Genomic DNA, 24,685 nt, shown 5'->3' with positions numbered 1-24,685 from the left:
AACTTCATAAAGGACAAACCTCCTGCCAGCTCGGCGTACAAATCCTCTATCCAAGGTATCGGGTATTCATCCAACTGTGAAAACAGTTTACAATTTGTTTAAAATTCCCACAAAGGCAACCTGACCCACTGGGCTTCAAAATTGGTATGACCGATGCTGCCCATTCCAAGAATTGGATGATTCCTTCACTTTCTTCTAGTCTTCTGAGTTCTGCTTTTACTTTTGCCTGTAAGGGAAATGGTACCGGACAGGCCTTGAAGAATTGCAGAATTGCTTTCTTGCTTTAGGTCCTCTGATGGTCCCTGGACCTTCATGGAAAACTTTCAGGTATTCACTTAGGCAGCTGTTTTCTAATCAAAAAACGTTGATCCGATCAAAGAGAATATTTTTCGACTAATTTCACCCCATCAACTTTAGGCCTGAGCCTTCTACTACAGTCACTGGTAACCGAAGCAACTGTCTTTCATGAGAAACCAGCACTGAAGTTGTAGCCTCAATCTGTAAAAATTTCCCAGTATAGATTCTCAGTCTAGCTGAATTCTTGCACAAATTTAAGGGCTGGAGTCCAGAGTGAATTTTATTAAAAACTGTTTCTGCGATCACCAATACAGGTGCACTGGTAACAACCTTCATTTTAACCAGATGGGCATTTAAGCAGTTTATGCTTGATTGGTTCTGATTTGAATGTTGCTAAGCAATCTAACTGTTCCAAACCAGATGCAGGTAGACTTTCCAAGATATGGACTCTCGTAGACATCCTCATGGATATTGGCCTACAAGTTAACTTACTCCATTTAAGTCTAGTAGGACTCTGTTGCCACTCGAATTCGCATATCAACAGCAATTACAATGTCTTACCAGACAGGATCCTGAAGAAAATTGTAACTGTTTGCCTAAGATTTGGCTTTGTTTTAGGGTTTTGCTGTTGGCCAACCTCGAGTTGCTCCTATCAGGATATGTCCTGAATGAAGCTGTTCAGTTGCTTGCTCTCAAGTGGTGTTCCCCAAGCTTAAGTGGCCTTGCAAGGTTGTCCACTTCCATCAGAATATCTTATAACCCATGAGCTCCACTCGTTGCATTTTTCAGTGATAAAGCCAGTTGTAGCACCTGTTGAAGTCCAATTGAATTTCAGCCAGTAGGCCTTTTTGCCTAGTCACATGATTTATCCTGCAAACTAGACAGTCTCTAAACATCTCATTAAGAGTTAAACCAACCTCACAGGCTTCTGCTAGTCATCTTGACCTAGTCAAAAACTGCGATATGGATTCCCCTCGTTCTCTCACCACTGAGTAAAAGTGATAGTGTCTCAGAATTAAAGGAGCCTTGGGATCGTAATATTCCTGAAATATATCAATCAATTCTTGAAAGGTTTTAATACCTCTTGCCTCAGGAAAAGTTAGACTCCACAGGCTGCCCAGAGAATTACTCGTTTTTTTGTCTGCCCCAATGTTGTTTGTCCAGAAAAAAAAAATGCATTCTTTCCACATACTGGGCCCAGTCGTCAATGGCAGGTTCAAATGAGTCAAGCTTCCCAAACTGAGGAATAATGTAAGTAAACGCTTACACCCCAACTTCAAATTGACTGTTGTGAGCAAGTTTAAACAGGATTGTGCTTTACTCTTGCAACCACTGACGTAACTCTTCAGAGGCCAGCATCCCAACAGCAATCACCCTATATTTGCAAATGCATAGCCTTTGATAATAGCATTGCCTCTTACTGAATCAGGCATTTAGGAGGCCCAATAACCCTGACACTCATCCTTTTACATTTGCCAACTCTACATGATTGGGCCAGATTAACAGCCTCAATTAAGGACCTTCTGTTCTTTGAGGTCCAGCTTGTTAACCTTATTACAATCACTACTTCAGCAGAAGCCCACCCATACATGGGGAGAACATTCAACCTCCACATAGGCAGTCATCCAAGCCTGGAATTGAACCTGGACCCCTAGTGCTGTGAGGCAGCAGTGCTATCCACTGAGCCACCATCCCACTCATTATGAGTCTTAATTTTTGAATTGATGCCCTGGAATGGGATTTGAAGCCAAACCCTTATGGGTCCAAGATTTGTGTGCTACCAATTAAATCACAACTGACACGAGACAGTAAGGACAGAAGGAAATCAGACAGAGACTTTAAAAGTAAAATTATTTGTTGTAATGCAATAGTTCATACAAATTACCTTTGAATTAAGGTTTTTGATTAATATAAAGTGCTTGGAGCGCTCCATTTCTGCTTAGTGTTACTTTGAGTTGGTTACCCATATTATCTGTCTCCTCCTACAGCAATGCCTCTATTTTAAAATTCTCATCCTTAGTTTCAAATTCCTCCAGTGTCTCACTCCATATTTTCATAACCTCTACCAAGAGCTTTGGACTCCTCCAATTATGATCTTTTATTTTTCTCCAATTTTAATTGCTACAGTGTTGTTGGCTGTGACTTCAGCTGTCAAGGCCTTAATCTTGGAATTCCCTCCCAAATCCTCACTGCCTCTTTATTTCTTCTCACTTAAGAAGGTCTATAAAACTTAAGCTCATTGCTTTTGGTCTCTATCCTCACATCTTCTTGTGTCAATCGCGTCAATTTTGTTTGAAAACTATTATGGAGCATCTCAGAACATTTTACTTTGTTAAAAGTGTTGTATAAATTCGTATCGTTGTAGCCACCCAACTTGCTGTGATTAGTTTATTTGTTCGGTGTAATATGATATTACAGATGGAAAACACTCCCATTCTGATGGAATTTAGGCATTATCGATTTCTAAATGCTTAGTCTCATTTCCTCACCAGGAAACTTTAAAGATTTAATATTTCCCAGAAGTAATAAATTAATTGGTTTTGTTTGGTCAATGCTGATTATGAAAACCTCTTTTTTCTCGGTTGTAAGTTTTTAAATTTTAAATGTGCTGTCCTGGAAATACCATAATTATTCTTTCAAGCACGACTGTTAGTCCCTTAGAGGATGAGGCTGGGAATTACTAATGAGAAACAGAAAATGGCAGAGACTTTGAGCATTATTTTGTATCTGTCTTCTTGTAGATGACATAAAATACATCCCAAGAATAAAATAAAATCAAGGGTTGAAGGAGGAGACAACAAAAACAAAGTTGCTGGAAAAGCTCAGCAGGTCTGGCAGCATCTGTGAAGGGAAGGAACAGAGTTAACGTTTCGGGTCCGGTGACCCTTCCTCAGAACAGGAGGACAAGAATTGAAGGAGAAGAGCCTTACACAATCGTACCAGGAGAAAAAGGTGTCAGAAAATCTAATAGGACTAAAGGTTGATGACTCCCCTTGATCTGATGGCCTCAATCCGGGAGTTTTGGAAGTGGCTGCAGAGATGTTGGATTTATTGGTTGTAATCTTTCAAAATTCCCCAGATTCATGGAAGATCTATGGGATAGTAAAACAGCCAATGTCATATGTCTATTCAAGAAAGGACGGAGAATACAGAAAATAATAGGCCAAAAATCTTAACATTTTGTCATTGATAAAGTGCTGGAGCCTATTCTTTAAAAAATTGGTAATGGACATCAACATAGTTTCATAAAAGGAAAATTATGTTTGACAAATTTATTAAGAGTTTCTTTGGGGATGGAACAAGCCGGTTGGATAAATATCCAGTAGCTGTAGTTGTTTGAGTTTCCAAAATGCATTCAATAAGGTGTCAGACAAAAGGTTACTACAGAAGGAAAGAATTTAGGTTAAGGGTGAATAGGGCTGGAGGGGGATAACAAAATATAGCCAAATTATCTGACGATACAAAGATAGGAAACCAAGCTGTGAAGAGGACACAAAGAGTTTGCAAAGAGATCGAGGTGGGTTAGGTGGGTGGACAAAGGTTTGGCAGTTGTAGTGTAATGTGGAACAAAGTGTGATTGGCAAATCTGGGGAAAGAATAGAAAAAACAGAGTGGTCCAAATTTTCCGATTACTGTCAGAACAGATTTGATCAAAAGTGATTTTCTTTAATGTTACACACTGACCTGAAAATTTCCGTGTCTGGCCTGTCCCATATGCATCTATTACCTGGAATGAGGGAGAAATCCACTCAGCACAGGAACTGTGTTGCAGGCTGAGGCATGGCCTTTTCTTTATGCTACTTGTTGCTATATTTCAGGAGTTAAATTATTGAAAGGACAGGAAAGGTAAGTGTGTCAGGTAAGTGAGTGGTAAGCAGAGGGTAATGTGCGAGGTGGGTATGAGGATAGGATGCTAGAGGAATGACATATAGGGTACCAGGTAGGGGTTAGGGCAGTATGTGGTTAGCATGTCAGTGCAGGGTGAATGTGATAGGTGGATGAGAGGTATTTTGCCAATTAGGTGGGAGGGTAAGGAACTTGATGGGTGATGGGTAAGGTGTCAAATTTTAGTGGAATTGGGTAACAGATGGGTGAGGGATGAGGTTTGTTGGTGGATTTGGGGTTAAATGCCAATTAAATGGATGGATGCTTAGAGTAGGTTGGGAAAATTTGTATCTTGGATCCAGCAGGTGGTTTCGTGTCGGACTGGATTGGTGGGAAGATCGGGTGAAATCAGTATCAGGGAGATGTTGGGTCAGGAGAGTGTCATGTCAGGGGGGATGTCAGGTTGGGGCGTTGTCAGGGTAGGGGAACAACTTGTCTTGGGAGATGTCGGGTTAGGAAAGATATTGGGTCAAGAGGATGTCGAATCATGGGAAAATTGAGTCAGGGGCCCATTGATTCAAGGGAGTATTAAGTGTGTCAGCTCAGGGGACCTTATGTGATCACGAGGGACTGTCTGCTTGAGTGTGTCCAGTTAGAGGTCCATCAGTTCTGGGGGTGGGTAGTGGTGTTGTGTCCAGCAGGGTCAGACTGAAGGCGATGTTTTGTGTCAGGAATCCAGGGGTGGCGTGGGGTTGGGGGATAATGGTGGGGGGGAGCTGCAGTGGTGCGTCAGGGCTTTATTTTAATCATTATCTAGAAGTTAGAACAGATTTTTAATTCACTATCTTTCCTGGATCACTATTAAACACAAGGGGGTTGGAGCCCTCAGAAATCTCCAATTTTAAGGACTAATTTGGAGAGTTCCAGACTTGGCAGAATTTCCAATCAGAAATTTCAATTACCTGAGCCATTCTTGCAGAGATTTCTACATGGTCTTGATGCATAACTTCAGACTGCACTGCAAAAACAGTTATCTGGCCATCAGAAATATAGGTTGGGATATTATGTTGTGGCTGTACAGGACATTGGTGAGGCCACTTTTCAGAACAGTGCATGCAATTCTGCTCACCCTTCTATAGGAAGGATGTTGTTAAACCTGAAAGGGTCCAGAAAAGATTTACAAGGATGTTGCCAAGACTGGAGGGTTTGATTTATAGTAGGAGAGTCTGAATAGGTTGGGGCTTTAATCCTTGGAGCATCAGAGACTGAGGGATGACCTTACAGAGGTTTATAAAATCATGAGGGGTATGGATATGGTGAACAGCCAAGCTCTTTTTCCTAGGGTGGGGAGTCCAACTTAGAGGTATAGGTTTAAGGTGAGAGGGGAAAGATTTAAAAAGGACCTGAGAGGTAACTTTTTCATGTAGAGGGTGGCGCGTGTATGGAACAATCTGCCAGAGGAAGTGGTGGCCGCTGGTAAAAGTACAACATTTAAGAGGCATCTGGATAGGAATCTGAAGAGGAAGGGTATGGAGGGATATGGGCCAAATGCTGGCAAAGGGATTAGGTCAGTGTGGGATGTCTGGTTGGCACACATCAGTTGGACTGAAGGGTCAGTTTCCGTGTTGTATCACTCTACGACTCTTAGTGGAGAAATTTAACATTGTGATGAGGAGGAATTTCTTCTGTCAGCAAGTTGTTAATCTGTGGAATTCATAGAACCCCTACAGTGTGGAAACAGGCCCTTCAGCCCAACAAGTCCACACTGACCCTCAGAGCATCACACCCAGACCCATCCCCCTATAACCCACCTAATCTACACATCCCTCAACAGTATCTGCAATTTTCCATGGCCAATTCACCTAGCCTGCACATCTTTGGACTGTGGGAGGAAACCAGAGCACCCAGAGGAAACCCACACAGACATGGGGAGAATGTGCAAACTCCACACAGACAGTCGCCTGAGGGTGGAATCGAACCTCGGTCCCTGGCACTGTGAGGCAGCAGTGCTAACTACTGAGCCACCGTGCCGCCCCAAAAAAAGGAATTATCTGCCCCAGAGAGCATTAAAGGTTGGATGATGAACGTATTCAAGGCTGAGTGCTGGAGCAGACTTGAGGTGCCTCCTGCTTCTATTTATTATGTTCTTATAAATCATAATTCATAATTTCTAATGAGAGCAAAGGTGAGGCTGTCATTGTTCACTCATTATAGTGGAAGAAATCTGGCCGAAGCTATACGTGGGAATGCAAAAGCTGCAGTCAGAGATGCTGGACTCCTCTATAGTGTTTTTTGTCCCAGTCCTTGCCAATAACCTGAAATTAATGTCAACCAAGTGAACTTGCAATTTTGACCCATTCATTCTGCACTATGAATGGTTAAAGAAGATAGGGCTAGTACATTCAAGAATAAATGAGATTTCATCATAACTAGCAATAATTTCTACTGGACAGTCTTGCTGGCCTAAAACTTACTTTTATAAGTGTACAATCACATTCCCACAAAAGAAAATGTGTTAGAGATTTTAAATGTTTGTTTTAACTTTTGATGTTTAATTTAAAGGGTCGAGGAATTAAAAGCAACATGTTATTAGCCATCCCTGGAAATAGGAGGAGCTGAAGCTATACAAACAAACTGTTTTAACAACTGTTTGATAACTTGCTGCCTTATGCTACAAGGACAAATATTTGCTCTGCAGAAGAATTTAATGAGTATTGCCAGGACAGACTGTGTTTCAAACGGGCAACTAACACCGAATGTAACGAAGAACAGAGAAGCTACTCCTGATAAGAAAGCAAACCAAGGACTGGGTGACTTCAGAAATGTCATAAATAATTTCATACCATGAGCTTAACAAGACAGAAAATCCTACTGGATTTCATCTTGAGGATTGTTCAGCAGCAGAACTCTAGAGAATAGCACTGCACAAGGATTGAACCCTGAACATCCAGAGACCTATGCTATTTTTTGGAATCATAGCTAAATCCCATCAATAATTAGGTAATAGCTAAGTTGGTTTGTGAGACCTAACTTGCTTACTTGAAGGGTCTTATTTTGGTTGCTACATGCAATGAAGTTTAAATAATTGGTTCAGTATATGAATTTCTGTGGGATTTCTTAAGTAGCCGAATTAAAGGTAGATTGTGGTAATTTACATTCAACAGTCATGGATGACTTCTCAAAATAAAATGTTTTAATAAGAAAATCTTTATTCCAAGGTCAATAGAAAGTAAATACAACATTGCTGATTTCAGTTTCCTTCTGCTTTTTGTAATTCTGTTCAATATTAGTAAGCCAGTAATAGGAGAAAAACAATAATGTTATTTTAATGTAATTTTTAAAAAAATCAAACTAAAACAGTAATGTTTGTTAAACAGCGCCACTAGTTATAAATCAGTTCTGCATGAGGTAACAACATTGATTTAAATTCTGGTCTGGATTCAAGATACCTATTGATTGTCTTAATTGTTAGCAATTTTAATATGCATTTTATTTGAAATTATGAAAGGAAACTATTTCCCTTGCATCACATTTAAAAAAAATAAATAGGCAAAACATTATCCTATTATAAAAGTTGTATCAAACTAATAATTTTGATTCTTCATCATTTTCTGCTCAGCAGAATTGAATCAATGTTGACGCAGATCATACTAATTAATGCAGTAACCAAAACAAATCACTCAGAAATATTTTTGAATTGCAGATCAACAAATAACAAATTCAGGGAAGACATTTCAAACTATATTTATCTATTCTAGAAGCATATATAAGACTTAAAAAGCAGTGAGAAGACCAAGAAACTGCAAAGATATAATTCAGGTTCCAATGGAACATTGATTACATCACAAAAACAGAATTTTTAAAGTCATGCTGGTTATTTTCAGTCTGCATCATAGTCATAATAATCTTCATTGTCAGCTGGACCATTAAGATTTGAGCTATCGTCTCCTTGTGCTTTCTTTGTGGCAATTTCGTGAAATGCCTTTCCTTTTGTACCATGCAGAGTATTATATCCGCAGCTGTTCAGAATCTTGGTGGAAGATAGCCAGGTCTCACCTTGATAATAGTCTGGAGTTATACAGTAGCCACTTTTGATCTCCAGTTGCCTTGCGGTCAATAAGACTCTGATTTTCATGAGGTCACATGTGCAGTTCCAGGGGTTACCATCCAGGTAAAGCTGTCTCAGTCGAGGTAAATATCCAAACACATCAGGGGTAAGAGACGATAACCTATTATTACGCAGATTCAAAACTCGTAGCCGCTTCAAATGTTCAACTGACTCTTTGAAAATTCCTGTAATGTTGTTTCCCTTCAGATCTAGCCTCACAAGAGTATCAGGAAGCCTGAGGAAAGACAAAGGATAACAATTACAGTCATCTCACACTAGAATGAGATAAACATATGCAATTATTAGTTGTAAACACGCATTATTGCGGCACCAACACTAATGGGAGGATGTAATTTCAGCGGAACAAATTTATATGGGCAGTCTCCATTACAGTACTGATCCAAAAACAAGTTACTAACAATTAATTACAGGGAAGGGGAGGCTTCACAAGTAACTAAAGGGAGGATAATAGGTCTCATTTGTAACATTACCTGCAAGGTTTCAAAACTGCAGCAGAGACATTTGTAAATAGGCACAAGGATTTTGAGATAAATGTGCAATAGAATACAGACTCCGGGTAATTAAGCAAGATTTGGATTAATTGGTGAATGGATATTTGTGTGGGGCAGAATATGGACAGTATAATATTTTCAAAATTTTAGGAAGGCTATTGGGAGACCTTTAAGAAGGGAATTTCTTCGAGGATACTCCTGATGATCTGCTTTTGATAGAAATCCTGTTAATGCTGGGTATTCCTGGATTCCTGTTGGGTTTCTTATGAAGAAAGTTAAGAAAATTTTCTTTAAATATTTTATGCAATTATCTTTCTAAGACAGGTTGATGGACAGCCACAATTTACAACCTCTCTCAAAAGCTATTCCCTGGAATACTGAAAGAGTATTTGCATTGTCACCTTTGAAAACTATTTTGATCATTTTATATGCTCAATTCAGAGAATGTATTTTTATTCATAGATATTGCAGATTTCAAAAAGCAAACTGAAAAACCTTGCATGCTGTGAAAAAGAAAGATGAAGACATGCTATTGCAACACTCAAAGTATTAATTTTGGTACATTCTAATTCTCCAGGTAAGCTAATGCGATAGGTGTTATTGTCTTCTAAAGAGAATGAGTTTATGAACTTCTCCCAGACTCTTGGTTGAGCAGTAAATTGTACAGCTGAATGAGTTGGAAAGGTGTCTCTTATTTCTTCGGATGACAAGTTCATCTTCCGAAATGTGTGACTATGAATGAGAGTTGAGATTTGAATCTGAGCTTCATTTCCTAATTAAGATTACCAGACATTTTCACTTCACATTTATATTTCTGACTGTAACTCTGTAAGCTAATATAGATCAGCTACATTCATTAAATTAAAAATGCATGAGTCAAGCTAATTTTAAAGCATTATTTCTGCAATATTTCTCCTTTCCTAACTTCATGTTTTTTTTTTTCTGGAGCATGCTTCTACAGATTGAGGTTTTCCTGCAGAATTTCACCTATCATTATTCATGTGTGAACCTTGACAATAATTGGAAGAAAACATCACTCCCAATCTTAATTATGTCCTTGTTTAACATCCACACTTTCTCTTTCTAAGAGTGGTCAGCATAAAATGTCCAGGATTCTGAATTATGGTTGAGTTTGCCTCCTATAACTGAGGGACTAGAGGACAACTTCAGGAACTATATCATCACCCTCACTAGGATAAATTAACACCCGCCTAAACAACTCTGTGGGTGCACTCAAACCAGATAGCCTGCAACAATTCAGGAACATAAAGCAGCACCAGCTTCTCAAGGACAATTAGGGTTGCCTGCAACCCCTATATCCATGGAAGAATAATAAAAAAAATTTAAAAAACTGGAGTTAGAACTGGTAACTTATTGCACGGGGTTGCTAAGTCATCAGGTAAAGGAAAGAGACGCATCACATTTTATCGGCAAGTTTATACTCACCATTGTCAGAAATGTAAGTAATCCAGTCAGATCTCAGTTGAAACAATTCAGATTTCACATAACTGAACTAGTCCATAAGAGAAGTTGACATAACACATGATAAAGGGTAAAGGAAAGGTAGCGTGATTAAAATGCTTACATTTCTTTTCACTATTCACAAAGAGCAAAAACATTTCAAGGAAGTTTATCAAGCTTATTTACAACAGTCTAATACTGAAATTTTTGAATATGTCATTAAATTGTATAAAATTATTAATATTCCAGTAGAAATATGTCTGGTGGCAGTGCTGTGGTGCCATATTTTGTGATAAACAACTCCAGCATGGCGAAACCTCATATATGCTCATCAAAACATGTTTAAGATAATTTTGAAAATATATGGAAGTCCCATAGACAGTTCTGCAGCAACATTAGTTTCATTCAAAATATTCCAGCTACTAGGAGATCTGTAAATGGATAGAATAATAAGAAGAAAGCAATTCATTTTTGGTAATTAACACGTGTTTTTATTTCCACGTTCACTGGCTCTTTTGCCTCACACATTTTCCAGAATCACATTGTACTTATCTGCTGGTGAGTTACTGCAGACCTTCAGCAATAGATACCCGCTTCCTGGCCAGGAATCTGACCTGTTCAGTTTTACAGATTTACCAGCCTACTCTCCCCACTCCTCCCCGGTGACAAAGGAAAACTCTCTGACCAATATTTTGTTGTCAATTTTTTGCAGGTCTAAACAATCCTACCGTGTGAATTTTCCATCAGCACTGAGATGATATCTCACAATTCAATTCCTTACAATGTATGTTCAGCAATGCTCCTTCAACATTGCTATAATTTTCCAAAAGAATGTGTTTTGTATGATGACAGCCACCTGTGATTACTCCATACTGTAATGATTTTCTGATTGTACATTTTTCTCCACAACTTATCAAATAAAATCAGTGACTACCTAACTCTCACAATCCCTTACCCCTTCCCTTCCTGTATCCCAAAATTATGACTTGAACTAATTGTACTGAGAATTGCTTTGTATCTCAAAGAAAACCTGTTTCTTTTTGATTCATTTTGAATGTGATACATTATTTAAGCCAAGAGGAGCTCACTGTCCTCTTGAGAACTATTTTGTCTGAGTCTTGCATTATGTGGAAGAAGCAAGATTGAAGAACTTCACTTTGCTTACATTTCTGTTTTTCTTTCATTATTCTCCATTCATCAATATCATGCCACATCAATCCTACACTTCCTTATTTTCCAATAGAATCGGAGTTTATTACAGCATGGACTTATGCCCTTCAGCCCATTGTGTCTGCACCCATCATTTAACATCTATCTATTCTAATCTCATTTTCCAGCACTTTATACATAACCTTGTATACCACAGCATATCAAGTGCTCATCTAAAAACTTATTAAATGTCTTGGGGCACTTTTAGGCAGTGAGGTCCAGGCACCCACAATCCTTTGGGTGAAAATCTTTTCCTCAAATCCCCTCTAAACCTCTTGCTGCTTACCTTAGCCCGTTAGGTTATTGTCCCCTCTACTAAGGGAAATAAATTCTCCCTATCTACTCTGTCTATGCCCATCAGAATTTTGTATGTCTCAGTCAAATACTCCTCAGCACAATCCCAGCCTATCTAGTTTTCATCATAGTTAAATCATTCCAGCCCAGATAATATCCTGGTGAATCTCTTCTGAACCCCATTTAGTACAATACCACTCTTCCTATACTGTGGCAACCAGAACTGCTCACAGTACTCCAACTGTGGCTTATCTACTATTATATACAACTCCAACATAACCTCTTTGCTCTTATATTCAAGGCCTTCACCAATAAAGGCAAATATCCCATATACATTCTTAACGATCTTATCTTTCTACTCTGTTGCTTTCAAAGAACCATGAACCTATACAGTAAGGTTCCTCTGATCCTCTGTACTTCATAAGATTCTACCATTCAATGTGTATTACTCCCCTGATGTTAGATCTCCCAAAATGCATCACCTCACACTTTTCAGGATTAAATTCCATTTGCCACTGTTCAGTCCATCTGATAAGCACATCTGTACCATTCTGTGGCCCAAGGATTTCTTCCTCGCTATTTACCACACCACCAATTTTTGTGTCAAGTGCAAACTTGTTGATTATATCTCCCTCATTCATGTCAAGGTAATTAATGTACACTAAAAATAGCAAAGGACCCTGCACCGAAACCTAAGGTATGCCACTGGACATGGGCTTCCAGTCACAAAAACACTCTTGAACTATCACTTGTCAACTTTGTTTCCAATTTGCCAAATTGCCCTGGTTATCATGGACTCTTAGTTTCTTAACCAGTCTGCCATGCGAGACCTTGTCAAAAGCATTACTGAGATCCATGTAGACTGTTTCAACTGACTTCCATTTACGCAATTAGCCACCTCCTTGAATTCTTCAATCAAACTTGTTAGACATGATTGCCTTCTTACAGGGGCAGAGACATCCACTCCTTGAGACAATTTGTTGCATTTATAAACCCTTGTTTGAAATCATAATTGGTCTTAAAACTGATAAAAATGCTTAATTCAAAGGTGATTTTCTGCTTGACAATAAATTGGTAAAAATACTTAATACTGAGAAACATTCCTCATCACCCCTCCAGAACTTTAATATTGTCTTTCTCCTATCCCAATACTAAAAACATACCCTTTTGGGAAGGATGACAATTGGTTTTGCTCCAGTGCAAGGTCTGAAAGTTGCAAACAGTGCTTCTGTGCATCTATGCCGATAACCATAATGTTGTTGTACTCCAGAAACAAATGTTTCAGTTCACACAATCCGGAGAATTCTTGCAGTGAAATTTTTTGTATGAAGTTGTGACTGCAATCCAACATTTGCAGTTGTGCTGGCAGTTTAGAAGGAACTGCTTTTAGTTGGTTTTTAGACAGATCCACTATGGATAAGTTTGTCAAAGCCAGTGCATCATTTGCCGTTGTAAGTTGATTTTCAGAAAGGGAGAGTTCAAAGAGATAACTGAGATATTTTAAGTCTTGTATCTGTAATTCATTGATCAGATTTTTGTCCATCTTTAAGGACCACAATAAAGTTGGCATTTTTTGTGGGATTTTGCAAAACATATTTCCTGATAAACTGAGAAAGCGCAGGGATGGTAAAAAACTGAAAAAATTTGAAGGTAGGGAAGACAGCCTGTTATTTTGCATGCTTAAACGTTTCAGATAAGGAAGTTTTAATGGTCCTGATAATAGCTCAAGATTATTACTGTCCAAAACAAGACTTTCCAGTTTAAGAGCGGATGATAAAACACGAGAATGTATTTTGGAGATCTTATTATTTTGCAGGTCAAGGATTTTCAGTTTTGTCAAACCTTCAAAGTCAGTCTCACATAATGCCTGAATCTGATTATTACCCAGTTTCAACACTTCCACATTGGAGGGAAGCTTACTAGGAACACTCCTCAACTTGTTCTTCCATAGTTCTAAGGTCCTCAGATTTGTCAGGGTTGAAAATGTGTGTGCTTCTGTTGCTTCCATTCCACATGAAGACAATGCAAGCTCTTCAATGCTATAAAGTCCACCAAAATCTGATGCCTGCAAAACATGAATACAAGATAGACATTGACGCATAATTTCAGTGAGCAGTAATTGCCTTGCACTAATTACTTTGCATCAAGATTTAACTTTGTTTTATTCTAACCACATGAAAAAACATTTAGGATAAAGAAAAATACAAATGTTGACAAACTAAAATAAACCCAACATCCCCAGCCTTTTCTCCAGAAATTACAGCAGTTTAGTGGAAGCAGGTTGAGTGAGCAAAAGGTGGGTCTCATGGACAAAATGACTGAAAGGTGTGAAGGGAGAAAGGATAAAAACTGGAGAAAGTGAACAAACAAGAAAACTGGAATAGAAAATAATTTTCTGCTTAAATACACAATTCTTTTAAGTTTATTTGACCAAAATAATATATTATGCCTACACCAAGCATTTTATCATGTAAGTTTTTTCTTGAATTCATTTCACCTTATATTCATGGGATATTTTCATTCTGCTGCTGTTGCTAAGGACATCGACTAGAGGCAAATGTCAAAGTATTTATCAAATGTCAATGTGTCAAAAAGATGACTCCTATCCATTAGGTACTGATTTTGCTTGAGATTTGGACAGATGACACTTGAAATTTTCTCAGGAAAGAGTAGACATGCATTATCTGAATGTACAGGAAGGACGATTTCTATTGGTTAACAAGAAAATACTCTAAAGAAGAGAATGAATGTGGTGACACTGGAATCATTAAAATTAATCTTGATGCTAAGGTTATTTCAGATTATACAAACTTCTTTTTGGCATACCCTTGACCTCATGAATGAATGTTTTGCTTGTCTGTAGCTATTTCACAATGTATTTAAAACATCACCAATCATTTGGCCATCAACTGCATTCTCATTGACTTCCACTTTGGCATGATCCTTCCCTCTCCCAACTAGTCTTTTGAGGTGTAGAAATCAGCAGTTTTGTTTACAAATCTCAGCACATTCTTCTCCCATCCTAATTCTGATACCACAAGTCCATGCTCATGTGCAACCACTGAACTTCATTCTCACCATCAACTTCCTTTTTTATAATTATTCTGACATAGAAAAACCTAGAATATTTTCAGTAGTAGCTTGCAAAAAAAAAGTGAATATATACTTGAGGAGAAATTTGTCAAAAAGACCAAGCGAGTGAGTTTAATTTGATGACTGTTTCAAGGGAAGGCAGCAAAGGAACAATAGGTTGAAAGATATCCTTCTGTGCTGAAAATTCAAGGATTTTATCAGTCTATATGACTGTACACATGATGGAAAGGCAATAGGTGTACTTTCAAGTGTTTGTCATTGCAATAATTCAAGTGCATGGTATAGGAAAATGCAGTCGCATAGATAAGAAGTTAGTAGACAGAATATATGATGACCAAATGATTATAATAAATGGATCTTGCTTGGTTTAAAGAGAGTTGTAAGTGATGGCTTCAGGAGATATTATGGCACCACTTTTCTTCTCTGACTATATAGATGATTTAAATTTGGGCATAATGAACATGATGTTATAGGAAGGATATTATTGAACTGGAGGAGGTTCAGAAAAGATTTACTGGGATATTGCTGAGAATGGAGGGCTTGAGAAATAAAAATAAACTGGAAAGGCTGCGACATTTTTCACTACAGCATAGAAGTTTGAGGGATGATCTTATAGAGGTTTGTAATGTCATGAGGGGCATAGATAAGGTGAATGACAAGGGTCTTTTCCCTGGGGTGGGTGAGTTCAAAATCAGGGGGCATATTTTTAAGGTGAGAGGAGAAAGATTTAATAAGGACATGAGGGGCAACTTTCTTACATAGAGAGTGGCTAGGGTATGAAAGAACTGCCAGAGGAAGCGTTAGATGAAGGTGCAGTTACAACATTTAAAGGACATTTGGATAAGTTTATGAATAGGAAAGGTTTTGAGGGATATGAGCCAAGTACTGGCATAGAATGTAGAACTGTATAGTACAGGAATGGGTCCTTTGGCCCACGATGTTGTGCCAAACATGACACCAAATGAAACTAAATCCTTCTGCCTGCCCTCAGTCCATATCCCTCCATTCCTTGCAATATTCAAGTGCCTATCTAAAAATCTCTTAAATTATCTGCCTCCACCACCACCACCTCTGTCAGTGCATTCCAGACTCCTACCACTATCTGTATAAAAAACCTGTCCCTTATGTCTCCTTTGAACTTACCCCCTCTCACCTTAAATGCAGGCCCCCTAGTATTAGACATTTCAATGCTGGAGAAAAGATTCTGATCGTCAACTCTATCTATGCATCACATAATTTTATAAGCTTCTATCAAGTCTCCCCTCAGCCTATGCCGTTCAAGAGAAAACAACCTGAGTTTTTCTGGCCTCTCCTTTTTGCTCATACCCTCTAATCAAGACAGAATCCTGGCAAATCTCTTCTGCACCCTCTCCAAAGCCTTCACATCCTTCCTGTAAGATGGGAACCAGAATTGAACACAATACTCTAAAAGTGTGGCCTAACCAAAGTCTTATAAAGCTGCGGGTGGGACTAGTTTAGTTTGGGAACATGGTCGGCATAGACTGGTTGAACCGAAGGGCCTGTCTCCGTGCTGTATGACTCTATGACTATTTGCTGATGACTGAAAATTGTTAAATATTGAGGAACAGTGTAAAATAACTGGCAGAGATGACAAAATTTGTGTAATATAAGGAACTGGAGTCAAACAAGGAATGGAAGTAAGCACTCAATGGAAAAATGCTGAAGAATTTGGATGAACAGGAAAATTATGTAATTTAAATATACTGTACTTGGACCTTCCTTTTGCATGTAGACAATGACATGAGTGTTCCAAGTCATTTTGACATAAATGGGAGGACAAACTGGAAGATTTGAGACATGGTGACAAATTTGTTCAAGCAAATGTTTAGCCATATGTAAGGTATTAATTGCAATTTTAAAATCCTCAATATTGAAAGGACATTAAAGCCATAGAGCATGCGGCATGGATTTAGCAAATTGATGCTGGGGTAGTGAGCTATAGATATGAGGAGAGATTTGAGACACTGAGGCAGTTTTCATGGGCATAGAATATTTTTCTTTTGTAAAGGTGGTGTAGCACAGTCCTTGAATAGTTTAAGTCTCACTAACTTGATTTGGGTATTTTGAAGAGCTGACAAAGATGATTGGTGAAGGCAGAATGGTAGACGTTGTTTAGATGTACTTCAGCAAAGTATTCAACAAGATTCCACTTAGTAGACTGGTTAGTAAGGTTAGACTTCATGGCATCCAAGGGGAGCTAGCCATTTTGATACAAAATTGGCTTGAAGGTAGGACACAAAGGCTGTTGGTGGAGGGTTATCAGACTGGAAGCATGTGATCTGTGGTCCATTGCATTTTGTCATTTCTATAAATGGTCTGGATGTGAATAAAGGAAGTATGATTAATGAGTTTGCAGATGACACCAAAATAGGTGATGTAGTGGAGTGATGATTATCTCAGAGTACAATGGGACCTTGAACAGATGGGCCAATAGGCCGAGGAGTGTCAGATGGAGTTTAAATTTAGAAAAATGTGAGGTGTTGCATTTTGGTAAGGCAAACAAGGGTAGGACTTACACAATTAATGGTAGGGCCCTGGGGACTGTTGTTGAACAAAGAGACCTATTGGTGCAGGTGTACAGTTCCTTGAAAGTGGAGTCACAGGTGGACAGGGTGGTGAAGAACGCATTTGGCACGCTTGCCTTCATTGGTCACTGCATTGAGTACAGGAGTTGGAGCATCAAGTTGAGGATGTACAGGATATTGGTGAGGTCACTTTTGGAATACTGTGTACAACGCGTGTATGGAATAAGCTGCCAGAGAAAGTGGTGGAGGCGGGTACAATTACAGGATTTAAAAGGAACATGGATGCGTATATGAATAGGAAGGGTTTAATGGGATATGAGTCAAATGCTGGGAAATGGGATTAGGTCAGATTGGGATGTCTGGTCAGCACAGACAAGTTGGACTGAAGGATTTGTTTCTGTGCTGCATGGTTCTATAACTGTGTAAGGCAGAGGCAGATAGATTTTTCTTACCCAAGGAAGTAAATAGTTAAACAGGGGTAAGGGGAATATGTATTTGAGGTTATAATTAGATCAGCCATGAACCTATTGAATGGTCGGGCAGACTGGAGGGGCTGAAGAGTGCTCCTAATTTGAATGTGCTATATACTAAGGAAATTTTATTGATCTTTTCAAAAATGTGAATGGATTTGTTAGACTTACTAGGAATAGCCTATTTTCTTTTGTTTGTAAGACAGCATTAAGTGGCCATCACTTTAAAATTGCAATGAAGAGTGAGTAGGGAGGTTGTGAGAAATTTCTTTACGCAATGGATTGTTGAAGTGTAAGGCACGTTGCTAAAGGGACTAGCTGAGGCAAAACGGGTACTTTTTCAGAGAATGTTGATAACTTTGTAAAGGACAGAAATTAAGTGAGAAGGAGAGAGACAGCAAATAGCATGACTATTACCAGATACTTCCAAAAGCCAGAATATATCAAGACCCTAATAGTCGCTTTCCTTGGATACATTCAAGTACAATTTTGGTTTCCCTATGTTCAATAATCTTCAAAACGCATGCTATGATTGAATAAGAATATTCGTATAAGCACTTTAATCTGTCGCTAATCAAATGTTTTTTGCACGATGACAATGAGAGAAATTGTCGAAATGTCTGTCCCAAACACCAGTGTTATAAAATGTTTGTATAAAGTGAGAACATAATCCTGTCTCAAAAAATATCTGTATTCTGCATAAAAACCGAAAATCCAGGAGCAAAAAATCTAACTCAGTTGTGTGAAGTTTAAACTCCCATGCACCTGCTCTGGATTTATTATTCGAAGGAAAGTCATTTAATAAGTATTTACGTCTTACACATTTGCTTTAAAGCTTTATCTAATTTGCTGCCGAGTTTAGACTTCCCAAAATACTCACAAAACAACTACCAGGTTTTAATTCATTCTTCAAACTAAATTTAGCAAATACTAAGCATTACAGACATTTTATCTCAGAAATGGAATAAGTATTGTAATTCGTTCCAACATACCGAACCACAAAACCACTCACAATTTAATTTTAAAAATACAATTGAACGTAGGAAAGGAAATAAATTAATGCAAATAAATGACACTAAATTCACATCGATATCATGATTATGAACAAAATAAAATCCCTGCTTTTCAAAACCAAGATAAAATGATGCTGACAAGCTCAGTGAGCGCCTTTCTCTCACCCGCAACTGTTTGATGTTATTGTGTCCAAGGTGCAGTTTCCTGGTATCCGCTGGGATGGCTTTGGGCACTGTTGTAACCCTATAGCACTGCACCGATTTGGAGGAGTCGCAGACACATCTCGTGGGGCAGTCGCTCCGGCAAAACATCATAAAAGGCAAAATTGAAAGCAAATAAATTAGCAACATTTTTTTTGCATTCGAGAGCTTCCAGTATTATTTACTAGAAACGCAGTGTACAAGCATAGAAACCGATATCAATGCGGAAGGCGTTCTACTTTCCGTGGAAAGAATCTCAGTTCCAACTTCTAGAAAAAGTGTCTTTGTATCTCCCCTCTTTAAGTGTCTTTGTATCTCCCCTCGTACAATGAGCGTGTCTTTGTGACAGAAAACGTCGATCAAAAGAATACCAGAAAACTATGTTATCTGGCTTAAAAAGTAAGCAAATGTTTTGTTACAAACGGAAAAGCCAATACCAGAGAATAGTATATTGCCCTGATATTTGCAAAGAAGCAGTGCTAACAGAAACGTTGTGGCAATATTACTCAATTGTCTATTGTGTAGGGTCTCCATCTACAAACAGGAGCATTCCGTTTGGTTTTTTTTCGATTCAAGCGTGTTTCTGCTGTAACGTTGAGATAACATCACTTTGTATAGTTACAATCATATTACATTCCAGCACCTCGCTGTGCTTTCTAACTTGCAGAGGTAAACAAAAGCCCAATAACATTTGTTGCCACAGGTGGCTGGGGTCTCCAGGTGAGCTGCAAAGCTTTAAGATCAGAGGGAATGAATTTGTGTCTCTTACAATTTAAAGACAAAAGTACTCCTCGTCATTAACCCTCGCTGCATTTAAAACTGTCAAAGAAGAATCCGGAATACCAGCCATATAAACTGCAAGGCGCAATTTTAGCATCTCTAACTGGGAATGAGAGGAAAGATTCTGGATATTGAATGCTTGTGATCGTTGCATTTTCCATTTGTTGGATATCACAGTCAATTACTGACTCATTACGTCCCCCATGGATTGTAAATTCTATTATAATCATACCTGTGAACCCAACAGATAATTCGGGATCTATACAATAATTACAACTACATCAGTATGAAGTATATGTTCATTCTACATTTTTGAGCTAAATTCGTATAATCTGACTTCACACTGATTCACATTATACGAATTTAGCTCAAAAATGTAGAATGAAAATATACAGTATTTGATGCTCAATCTTAAATGCCCTTGACGTGAATGGTGTTCTCATCCATCTCATGGCCATAGAATCTCAGAGGCCAGTTAAGAATTAAATGGGGCCACACCAGGTAAAGACTGCAAATTTCTTTCCTGGATGACATTAGTGAACAAGGTAGGTTTTACAATAATTAATGATAGTTTCATGATCACCATTACTGCAACTAGCTTTCAACTTAAGATTTTATTAAATTGAATTTAAATTCCACCAGCTGCTGTGGTGAGATTTGAATCCATTTCCCAGAGCAGTAAGCTTTACCACTGGATGACTTGGCCAGTGACATTAGCACTAATAAGATTTATTGTACTTAAGCCAGTTTCATCAGAATAATTTTTTAAAAGTTTCTGACTTTCTCACACACACACACACACACACATATACACTGAATGTCCACACACACAAACAAGCTACAGTTTGGGAACATTAATTAAGCATTCTTAAAAGTTGAAGTTATATGATTGGATGTTTTCAGGCTGATCTCACTTGCCCTCTGAATTTAACATTTAAATGATTAAAATGTGCCGATGGACAACAGATAGTTGTTATGGATTACTTTTGAACATACTGTCTGTAGCGGGTGGATGGTCAATCAGCAGAGAGAGACTAAACTTGCAGTTTCAATGGAGAGACAAAAAAAGAGCAAATGGCCCATTTGGGGTTCAACTTCTTCAGCGTCTCTTCTGCTTCTGTTCTGTGGCCTGAAATAAAACAGGTTCTTAACACAAAAAAGAGTTTGACGGCTTATCATGTAAACCTGTCTCTCCAACTGGGTGGTTAGCCAAATACTGGGCCATGGCTAGTGGATTCAAGGCTTATGGCTTACATGATTAGATTATGCTGGATGAATTACTTTCTCCGCTGAAGTACATTGTCTGAGGTAAAAACAGAAAATGATTGAGAAACTTGACAGATCTGGCAACATCTTTGGTGACAGAAATAGATTTACTCTTCTTTGAAGTAGAGTCGTATAGGACTCGAAACACTAACTCTGTTTCTCTGTTTTAACTCAATAAAATTCTGCTTTAAAACTTGAGTAGGTTTCAGTCAGTAAATACACAAAATCACTTTTGCTGTAAAGCACATCTTTGTGACATGATATGCACTAAACCTACTTCTGCATATAAATTCTGTCAACTATATTTAGAGACATCCCTTAAACCTGCAGTCCCATATGGCTGTCTACCCCCAAATTCCAGGTCATGGACTAGACCTGTACATTCAATGTCTTGTTTCCCTCATCATCTGCATTTCCCTACTTCTTTCAAACATCACTTTCTTCAGTAGAAAAAATTTCCCTCAAATTGCATATAACTGTTGTTTCAAACTGCAGACTTTCTGGCCTTTGCCTTTTTCATTCAGTACATTCATGGCCCAGATTTTGTCATGAGTTGCAAAGTGATGACATTCATTACTCACAGCCAGCCAACTTTGTTTAAAGATGTAGCATTTTGCGGTATTAGTTTGAATCTGAGATCAAATCAAGAGGATCATGAGGTATCCAGCAGTAGTGAATTTATTAAGCTGGGTAAGGAGCCATGTTGAAGTAATTTCACAGACAGCAAATCAGCAAGTAAAATGCACTGATTTTCTTCATGTTTTAAATTCACTTTACATAGCATCAAATAAATCGCTGTAATGGGAATATATATGTACATGGTTAGGTTAGAAACAAAACTTTCAAATAAATTATTTTAAATTTTCTTTTTATAAATTTGTTTTTCAGGACTTGAGAAAATTTTATTTAGCATTAATTATGAACTTAGTACTTTGTTTCAAGCACAGTTACATCTTATTGAACAAACTGTCACTTTATCAAGGGTTTTATAGCAAGATTTATAGTGCGAAGGAGCAGGTTTTATCAGTTCACTGTTTGCCAATTGATTGCAGTCTGTGGGAACTTAAACAGTCCACCACATGGAGAAGAGTAGCATCACTGACGGCTTTAACATATGTGGACTTTAGTGGAGTTTCAGGTGAATAATGTCAATGAACACTGAGTTTCATTATTATTACCACTGCAATATCTAGGTTATAAGCTTTGCAATGATCGATCTATTGAACTGCTCCCTTTACCAAAGAAGCTTCTACCTCCATAATCATGAATGGACTTTTAATTATATGCTGTAAGAAATCCTATTTTTTTAAAAAATTGGGACAAGGAGACTTAAAAATAGGTTTCAATAGCTATTTCGGAAGTTTTATGTTTTTTGTAATGGGCAGACAGGTGCAGGAATTCTCATCTTTTTTATTGAAAACATATACTTTATTCATAAAAACGTGTTTATCCACATTCACAGATACAAAAGCAATTCTGTACAGTCTTTGTATATCAAGAAAAACGAATATTGGACTTTGACATTCCTGCAGTTGCAAAAATCAAAGGCATTTCTTACTCATGCAGGACACTATTTACCTACATTGGGGCAACAAGAGGGTCTGATAACACAACAAACGCTCATTATACTTCAGCAAAAAGACCTTAGATGGGTGGTCTTTCCCTACCGTGCCCTAGTGGCAGCTGTCCCAAGCTTTACTGCATCCCTCAGCAGGTAGTTCTGGACTTTGGAATTGTGCCAGTCTGCAACATTCAGTCAAGGTCAACCCTTTACACTAGAAGATCAACAGGTTTGGGTAGACAAAAGAGTGTCTTTCACTGAGTTACAGTCCTCCAAGTGCAGTCGATGTTTGTCTTGATGTGCCTTCCAGGAAACAGACTGTGGAGCACAGAGTCCTGCGTCATGGAGCTGATTGGGATGAAGCTGGATGAAAACCATTGCATTTCTCTCCAGACCTTCTTTGCAAAGGCAAATTCCAGGAGAACACGTGTGATAGTCTCTTCCCCCTCCCTCTGCAGCAACTTCGATGGCAGTGTGTGGTGAAGCAGTGAATCCCGGCAGGCACGAAGGATCTCATAAGTGCTCTTCTCACCACCAGCCAAGTGATGTCTTGGTGCTTGTTGGCAAGTTCTGGAGATGAGGTATTATGCCAAAAGACTTTGACAGCCTGCTCAGGGAAGAACCTGACAGGATCCACCCTTTTTTCCTTTTCCTGCAGGGTTTCAAGGACTTTATGTGCTGATCTCTCCCTGATGGACTTCCCTGGTCAAAGGTGTTTCTCTCCACAAAGGACAGGCAATATGGAATATTTCAACTACATGGAGCGCTGGGGCCAGTCCCAACACCGGGGACAGGTAGAACCACTTGGTGTTTGTGTACCAAGGATCTATGCACAGATTGATGCAGCCGTGCACAAAGGTGTCCCTCAGGATGAGGGTAATGTTGGGTAGGGCTTTCCCCACTTTTCTAGAGTTTTTTACATGGTGTCCCTGTGGACAAAGTCCATTTTTCAAGGTGAAGTGGAAGATGTCTTGGATGACTGTGACAGCATAGACTCAGAGAATGGGCCCGACCTGCGCCACAAACAGTAACACTTGATGATCAGGTTTTTACCTGTAATGGAGAGAGAGCAGTGCTCCCATAAGCCTAATTACAGCCTCACCTTGGCAATACACTCCTCCCATTTTTGCGCATGCCCTGGCCCCTCTGAAACATCTTCAGATAATCTGTCCTGATGGTGAAGGAGACAATGGATCGGTTGGCCCAGTTCCCAAAGAAAATGGCCTCACTCTTGCCTTGATTTACCTTGGCTCCCGAGGCTAGGTTGAACTTGTCACAGATGCAGACTCTGTGTACTGACAGCGGATCTGAGCAAAACAAAGCAATGTCATCTATGTACAGGGAGACTTTGATCTACAGAATAGTCACCCCTCCCAGGCTCGTATCTTTCCTGATGGACTCAGCAAAAAGCTGCATAAGGCTCCCTCCCCAAAACCCATGAAGACCACATCCCACATGTAAGTGTGTGATATCCTGTCAAAGGCCTTCTCCTTGTCCAGGCTGATGAGGCAGGTGTCCACACCCCTGTCCTGCAGGTAGGTGATCGTATCCCCATGGAGCGCGAGGGTTTCAGAGATCTTCCTGCCCAGTAAGTTGGGGTGAATCACCAATCCCAGAGCAGACGTGATCCACTTGGCAATGACCTTAGGCAGGATTTTGTAACCTGCACTCAATAGTGAGACTGCTCGCTAATTTCTAATTTCCTCCTCCTTCTCCTTCCACTTGTAGATGAGGGTGATAGTACCTTTCCTCATGGATTCACACACGCTACCTGCCAGAAGCATACTGTTGCACACCTTCAGCATATCAAGTCCCACAGAGCTGAATACAACTTGGCCAGTAAGCAGTTACTTCTGGGAGTTTTATTCATTTCAAAGGACTCGATGGTGTTGGTAAGCTCATTCAACGATAATGGCTGGTCCAGTTTCTCCCATGCACTGTCACCTAAGATCTCCATGATAGAGGACAGGGATGCTGGGAGGCTGCGCTGTCTGTGGACTTCATGTCATATAGTTTGACATAAAAGGGTTTGCTGATCCTCGGGATGTC

The 24,685-nt window shown here is 39.0% G+C and overlaps 1 protein-coding gene across 1 annotated transcript; it reads right to left on the bottom strand.

Moving 5' to 3' along the window:
* Positions 1–7,936: 7,936 nt before the first annotated feature.
* LOC109933902 (nephrocan-like) lies at positions 7,937–13,729 on the bottom strand. The gene is made up of 2 exons (XM_020532765.2): positions 12,870–13,729; positions 7,937–8,465 (listed from the first exon to the last, which is right to left on the bottom strand). Exons 1-2 carry the CDS (start codon positions 13,712–13,714, stop codon positions 8,003–8,005), a joined length of 1,308 nt encoding a protein of 435 aa, XP_020388354.2. The 5' UTR covers positions 13,715–13,729; the 3' UTR covers positions 7,937–8,002.
* Between the last annotated feature and the right edge of the window lie 10,956 nt (positions 13,730–24,685).

This window comes from Rhincodon typus, chromosome 5 (genome assembly GCF_021869965.1).
Source record: "Rhincodon typus isolate 14 chromosome 5, sRhiTyp1.1, whole genome shotgun sequence".
NCBI lineage: Eukaryota > Metazoa > Chordata > Chondrichthyes > Orectolobiformes > Rhincodontidae > Rhincodon > Rhincodon typus.
The sequence above is the reverse complement of the archived record's forward strand: the minus strand, read 5'-3'. Positions and strand labels throughout refer to the sequence as shown.

Excerpts from the sequence above, each read along its gene's own strand:
- LOC109933902 (XM_020532765.2), bottom strand. The coding sequence starts at position 13,714 with ATGGAAGCAACAGAAGCACACACATTTTCAACCCTGACAAATCTGAGG. Across the intron at positions 8,466-12,869 it reads TTGTCATCCTTCCCAAAAGG|GCTTCCTGATACTCTTGTGA; the intron begins GTATGTTTTTAG and ends GTCTTTCCTCAG.